General features: G+C 56.7%; 1 protein-coding gene across 1 annotated transcript; it reads right to left on the bottom strand.

Moving 5' to 3' along the window:
- Positions 1-4,146: 4,146 nt before the first annotated feature.
- LOC112468072 (eukaryotic translation initiation factor 5B-like) lies at positions 4,147-6,636 on the bottom strand. The gene has a single exon (XM_025037103.1). It carries the CDS (start codon positions 6,634-6,636, stop codon positions 4,147-4,149), a length of 2,490 nt encoding a protein of 829 aa, XP_024892871.1.
- Positions 6,637-7,249: the final 613 nt, after the last annotated feature.

Below are 7,249 nucleotides of genomic sequence, written 5' to 3'. Positions count from 1 at the left end.
CCCCTTGAGGGAGTAACCCAAGCCCCCCCCGAGCCGCCGCGCCACCCTTCCTAACCATCCGGCCGTGAGCTAGGGGCCCCACCTTCCGAAGAAGTCAGGCCCCCGCCCCCGGCCGAACCCGTTTTAACCGGACTTATTTGCCACCCCCCTTCCCCCTCCGGGACCAGGGGTGGGAGGGGGAAAGGGTATCCTCTGGCTTCACAACTAAGCAGCGGCTGCACTAAGGTGCAGCCGCGTCTAACGCTCCGGCAAGGGCACCGACGGCTCTTTGGCCCCCCTGTCTCCGCCTCCTCCGCCGTCTTACCTGCGGAGGAGGCCTCGGTGCCCCGCCTCCCTCTCCATCTCCATCGCTATTTGAGGAGGGGATCTACCTCCCCCCTCTTAATGCGCTCGTCCGCCTCCTTCTGCCCCATTACCGCGTTGCAGAAGGAGGCGAATGACCTCCACTTCTCTTCTCCATTCCCCTCCACTGTGGCCCTTATGATGGCCTGGAGGGAGAGATCGTTCCCCACCACCGCCCGAAGGACACGGCGCCGCTCTTCCCACGCTGGACAAAACTCCAGGGTGTGCTGCGCCGTGTCTGCCTCCTCCGGGCAGTGGTGGCAGCGCGTGGTGCGTTCCCTCCCGATACGACACAGGTATTGGCCAAAACAACCATGGCCACTAATTACCTGCGTCGTATGGAACGTGGAGCCGCGTCTCCGACGCTCCAACCACTCCTCCAGCACCGGCTGGACGGCCTGACGCACTCTCCCGCCCGGTAACCTCGGATCCTGTAGGTATTCTTTCCATTTCAGGATGAGAGAGTGCGCCACCTGCTGCTTCAACGCCCTCTTAGCCTTCGGCGGGATTACCCCCCGCACAGCCCTGATCGCCTTCGTGCGATCGTACATTTCTGCGTACGACGCGGCAATCAGGTGCACGGGGGGGGACACCCGCGAGGATTGAAGCCCTTACGTGGGAGACGGTCCTATAGGCTCTCGCTGCCCTCAGAACAATGGCCTTTTGAGCCGCCGCCATTCGCCTGTTGAGGTGGGGATTTCTCCCCACCTCTTCCCACCAAATCGGTGCTGCATATAACAGCACCGATTGGACCGCCGCCACGTAGAGGCGTCGCACACGACCACTAGCTCCTCCGATGTTAGGGAGGAGCCTTGCTAGGGCGTTTGCCGCTCTCGTGGCCTTATCCGCCACGTTGGTCACGTGCGCGCCGAAGCTTCTTTGGCCATCCAGCCAAACTCCCAGGTGCTTGATATAAGGAGCGGCCGGGATTCTCACTTTTTCGACCAGGACGCTGAGCCCCTCCGGTGGAGGTCTCTGGCCCCGCTTATTGTAGAAGACGACGACTTCTGTCTTCTGCGGGGCCACCTCCAGGCCCAGCCTCCTGATCGATCGCACCACGCACGTGGATGCCACCTCCGCCAATCTGGTCAGCTCCCGCCACCTCTCCCCGCTGACCCCCAGGTACACGTCGTCCGCGTAACCCAAGAGCCAGCAATTCAGGGGGAGGGGCGTCCTGAGGACCAGGTCATACCCAATAATCCAGAGTAGGGGCCCCAGGACTGACCCCTGGGGGACCCCGCACTCCACGAGCCTGATCCTCAGGACTCCGTTCCGGTCCGTGTACGTCAGGCCCCTACACCTGAAATACTCCCGGACGATCTATATGAGAGAGGAGGGAACTCCTAGCGCCAACAGCGCCTCTCCTATCACGAGCCAGGGGAGGGAGTTAAAGGCGTTTCTAACGTCGTATGAAACGCCCATCGCTACGCTCCCCTGCTCTACCTCGGCCCCCGTGCGGGCGAGGACGCGCTTTAACGCATCCACCGTCGATCTACCCGCACGGAAGCCAAATTGGTCGTTCGAGAGACCTCCCAAGCCCTCCCTCTCCCTTTGGGAGATATGCTGGACGAGGCGTTTGGCTATGATCCTTTCTAATATCTTGCCAGCCTCGTCCAGCAGGCACACGGGCCGAAACGCGGACGGGGAATCCGCGGGTTTCCCCGCCTTCAGCAGGAGCACCAGATTGGCCTTTTTCCATCTTTCGGGGAACTGTCCAGTCTTTAGGCACGCGGTGTATACTCCGCGCATCCTGCCGGACAGCTCCCCCGCAGCCAAGGTCCAAGCACAGCCCGGAATCCCATCAGGGCCAGGAGCCTTACCCCTCCTGACCCTTTTGAGAGCCCTCGCGAGCTCCTCCTCTGTGACCCTCAGTTCTTCGCTCCACTTCCACGTGGGTACCCTGGGGAACCTAACTTTCCCCCCATCCCCACGCGGGAACAGAGCGTCCACCACCTGTTCAGTGAACTGGGGGTCCAAACTCTCCGTGATGGGGGGCGCCCATGGTCTCAGTTTATCTTTGACCAACTTATATGGACGCCCCCATGGATCTTCCTCCACGCTCGCGAGGAGCTCCTTCCAGGCCTGCTCCTTGGCCGCGTATATTGCCAGGGAGAGGCTCTGACGGGCAGCACGCCAGGCCTCTCCCGCTTCCTCCTCGGTGAGAGGCCCGCGTCTTCCCGCGCGGGCCCTTTGCCACTTCCTCTTAGCCCTGGTGGCCTCTCTCCTGAGCTCTCCTATCTCCGAGCTCCACCAGTATGCAGCCCGTCGAGGAGGGAGTCTGCGAACCCGGGGCGTTGCCACGTCGCATGCCCTGGTCATAGTTCTGACCAGGTTCTCAGCCCCGATGTTTACATCCCCCATCTCCCCGTCGGCTGTTCCCTCTTGATCCCAGTTCTGGACCAGGACCGCTGCCATCAGCAGGTCCCGGTCCAGTTTTTTAAGGGCCCATCTCCGCGATTCCTTCTCTCTTTTTCGGCGACGGGTTAGTACTTCTTCTGGGGTGGCACGGACCGCCATTTCAATGTACAGATGATCCGACGCTGTTTCGCGGTCCGTGACTACCCTTCCAACCCGTTGTTCTGCGCGCGGCAGGGGGATTTGCCAACGTAAGGTCGACAATCGACCCACCCCGCCTGCGCACACAGGTGTTTTCTCGGCCCGTATTTAAAACACACAGGCCGAGACCCGCCGCCCATACCTCCGTCGCTCTGCCCCTCCTGTCGGTGGCCGGAGAACCCCATAGCGTTGACTTCGCATTGAAGTCTCCGGCCACCATGACCAGCCCAGGTAGACATCTGCGGATGCACGCGTCTAACTCCCGCAATGCCTTTTCAAATCTGGACTGGTCCCAACTCGGAGGAGTATACACTCCTATCACGGAGATGAGCCCCCATTGCACCGCCACGAAACCCTCCCCCGATTCAATGAAGTTACACGGGGGAGAGTTGGGCAGCATCCTCCATGTTATCGCCACTGAGCCCCCCGTGTCCTTGACCCAGCAAGGATGGTTTGCTGGGACACGGTAGGGCTCCGCGACGATTCCCAACCCACACCCGCGCACCGCCATAGTATGAACGAACAAGTCCTGGGCGGCGCGGGCGTGGTTGAGATTGGTTTGCAGGATTTTAGTGGCCATTACTTAATCTTGCATCGCCTCCTCTGATCAAGGCTGTGTGCCTTCGCCTTTTGGCCAGGGGTCCTTTTCTGTCCCCTCCTCCTTTGTTCCTTCCTGCTCCATCCTGCAGTCTTTATCCTCTCCTGTGGCCATCGTCTCCGTTTCCATTCTCTCTGGGGCCACGATCTAGCCTATCGCCGGTACCTTTCCTCCCGCTTTCACCACCCTAGTGCCCTTTAGGGTCTCCACGGACACTACTTTAGGTGGTTTCTTTTGGGGAGCCATCCTCCCTTTACCTTTCTGGGGTTTCTTCTCCCCCTTGGTCCTTGTCTCCTTCCCGGTAGGCTCAGACTCCTTCCCGGTGGGCTCCGACTCCTTCCCCTTTCTATTCTTTCTAGGAGGATTACTCCCTTTCTTTCTTCTTCCTCCCAGACATGACTTGCCCCTCAACCTATGGTTGGCTGGCAAGCCTTTGCCCTCGCACACTACACAGTGCACGGGTGCGACGCATTCTTTTGCTGGGTGCCCTTCTTTACCGCACCTGTAGCACGCACCCGTCCTATCCACCTCCTTGATGCAAGTGGCTCTTGTGTGTCCCACTTCCATGCATTTATAGCACTGGAGCGGACGCTTGTCTAGCAATTCTACTCTGACTCGCGCCCACCCCAGCGCTATTTTCCCTTCCTTAATCAGGGAGTTGGCCGCCTTGAGGGGACACTTACCACTACCGTGTACATCCCCCTCGGCCCCCCTCTGATCTTACCTACCGTGATTGATGTTGGGAAGGCTTGGCCCTGTTCGGCCACCGCCTCCTTGATTTCATCCTCCGTCACGGATTCGTCGAAGCCTGTCAGCCTTACTTCCGCTGACAGGCTTGGACGGGTCACCTTCACCCCCTCCCTTCTCTGAAGGACCGCAGTCATTCTCGCTGCCAGGGCGTCTGCTTTCGCAGCGTTACCCTGGCCCGAGAGCTCCAGGTTGATGGCTCCCGTGGCGGTCCTTCTGATGTTTGGGGAGGTCTCTATCCCCAAATCCTTGAGTTTAATGCTCCTCCTAACAGCCGCCATACAGTCCGCGTACGTGTCCTTTGGACACGTCAAAGTTACCGCAGAGGTCCTGGGTTCCCTGCGTTTGGACTGCCCTGACGGCTGCTTCTGTTGTGACAGGGGGGCTGTTTTCTTCTTCTCCTCAGCCCTCTTTTTCTCTTCCTCCTTCTTTCGAGCTATCGCTCTCTCCTTCCTGCCCACCACCTCCGTCCACTTTTCGGTGGGTTGAGTGGTGGGTTGGGGCGATGGTTGTGACTCCATCTCTTTTCCTATCTTCTTCGGGGGAGCCGCCTTTCTTTCTTTCTCCTTTGGAGGCTCTCCCTTCTTCTCTTCCTTCTTCTTTTCCTGTTTCTTCTTGGCTTTCTGTGCCTTTGATGCAGGAATGAGGGCTTGTGGCGTTGTCTTCCCAGCCACTGCCTTCCCGTCCTTGTCCTGATGGATCCTGCCCTCTATTTTTCCGAGCAACCTCTCTTTTATCTTTTCCACCTTCTCATTTATTGAGTGGACTATTATTTCCGATAATCTTTTCATCATTTCTTCCGTCCCGATATTCCCTCCCTTCTTTTCTACTACAGCTTCTTTGCCGCCGTTATTGGGAGGAATACCCGGCGCTACGACCTTTTGTTCGCCTCGTAATGGCGGTCTTTTCACCGGTTTCGCGCCGTCTCTCTCTATCTCTGCTAAGATCCTCTCTCTCTTTTCTCTGGAGGCCTTCATTTCCGCTTCTTCCTCTTCCTTCTTTCTGAAGGCCACCATGTCCACTTCTCCATCTGTTTTCATTTCCGTACCTGTCTCTGGCAACGGAGTTTTCTCTGGACCCAGATAGACATCTGTCATCTCTTTCTCTTGAGGAATCCCTTTCTGTGTGGGTGCCTCCTCACCCTCATCCTCTACCTCTGACAGGAGGGGGGAGGCGGACGAAGGAGAAGTGGACAACATCATTGTCCTTCTCCTCTTTCTCGTCACCATCTCTCGGTTCTGCTGGTTATCCTGCTGAACTTTCCTTCTCTCCCCCGTCTGTAAATCCTCCTTCATCCAATCTAGTTGGCGTTGCAGCTCCACTATCGTTTGGTGCTGTGCCGTCATCTCTTTCTTCATATTATCATTCTCCTCCGTCACTGTTTTGACTGTCTTTTCTAACTCGGCTGATCTTTGCCGAAGTCTTTCGATCTCTGCCTCTCTCTCATGAACATCTTCGTGTCCATGTTGTCTTGCAATCAGGTGCGTCAATGCCGCCGAAATCGTCGCGGCCGCATTCTTTAAGGCGCCTTGATGCTCCCCCTTGAGGTTACTGGACTTCTCCAGTACCCTATCTAGTTTCTCCACCGTTTCTACTATGTAGCCTGGCAGCGTTTCCGTCGGCGCATTTGCCAGCTCTTTCTTCAGTTTCTTCTCTAAGGCTTTCCTGCCTTGTGATTGATTAACCTGTCCTATTCCCTCCTTCAGATTCCTCAGCTCGAGGGCCTCTGTGACAAGATGCTCCTTTGCCTCTTTTAGTCTGTTGATATAGACCTCGAATGTTGTGGGAGCTCGCCCTTGCTCATCCTCTTGCCACGCCATAGAGATATTCGGACATTCCGTTCCGAGCACCTCTTGGAGTGTATCCTGTGAATGTCCCAGATACTTTCTAAGGAACCCCCTGAATTCGGAGATTAACTTCCGATCCGTGGGGTCCTCTGAGGAAACGGAAGTCGAGGGAGGCTTTTCTGAGCCCCCCTCCACCTCCATCACCTCCTCTACTTCTCCTTCCGTGTCTATCGACACAAACGAGTCTGGTGACGGGTCTCGTTCTACCTCTGGCGAAGAAGAAGTTCTGTCTGCTCCCATCCTCGTCTTGCCCCTAGACCTAGATCTTGATCTAGAGCTCTTCCTGCTCTCAGAGCTGGAGTCTCTGCTCTTGGAGCATTTTGGCCAGGGACGTTCATGACGCTCCGGATCTCCTAGATGCTTAAACATCCCCTTCCTGTCGCGAGCGACCTTCGCTGTGCTCGCCTCTTTTAATATAGCGCTCGGCCCGTTGTTGGATAACGACGGAGAGAGACCGGGACGGTGTTCCTGAGAGCATCTCTCATCCGCCGGGCCCTGGGGGTCCGGATCCCCTGGGCCAGTAAACGTTACTCCTTTAGAAGTCATTTTCCATAAGAGTTTAGGTTAGGTAATGGGTTGTGTGACAGTTTTTTGAGAATTTTGACAATTTTTTTTTATGACGGATCTTGGAGCGGAAATTTATGATTTGAACTTTGGTACAGGTCCCACCCCCTCCGACCCTTCCTTCGAGGGGTTGAAATTGGGGATTTTGGTTTTTGGGCTGTAACTCCTAAGGGGAGGGTCGGGGGGGTTGGGGTCTGAGGACCGAAGGTAGCCCTTGACCATACGCGTCCATCCCCCCAGGTCCCATCCCCCCCCTACCCCCCGTTCGGGATTTAGAAATTTTTGAAAATTTTCAAAATTTTTTTATGACGGAACCTAAAGAGATTTTTCACGACTCGAAAAGTGGCCCAGGTCCCATCCCCCTCCGACCCCTCCTTCAAGGGGTTGATTTTTCACTTTACAGTAGCTCTCAAGGGAGTGGACTGGGGGGGGTGGGACCTGAGGGAAAGTTGGTCCCCTCGAGGAGGACTAAATATCCCCCCAGGTCCCATCCCCCCCCTACCCTCCGTTTGGGCTCTGTACTCTTGGAACAGGGGGTTGAAACTGAAAATTTACAAGTCCCAAGGGGTAACTTTGAAAAAATATCTTTTTCAGG

This window comes from Temnothorax curvispinosus, unplaced genomic scaffold, assembly GCF_003070985.1.
Source record: "Temnothorax curvispinosus isolate PA1 unplaced genomic scaffold, ASM307098v1 QBEX01018024.1, whole genome shotgun sequence".
Taxonomy (NCBI): Eukaryota; Metazoa; Arthropoda; class Insecta; order Hymenoptera; family Formicidae; genus Temnothorax; species Temnothorax curvispinosus.
Note: the sequence above shows the minus strand (reverse complement) of the source record. Positions and strands in the feature narration are given on the sequence as shown.

Excerpts from the sequence above, each read along its gene's own strand:
- LOC112468072 (XM_025037103.1), bottom strand. The coding sequence starts at position 6,636 with ATGACTTCTAAAGGAGTAACGTTTACTGGCCCAGGGGATCCGGACCCC.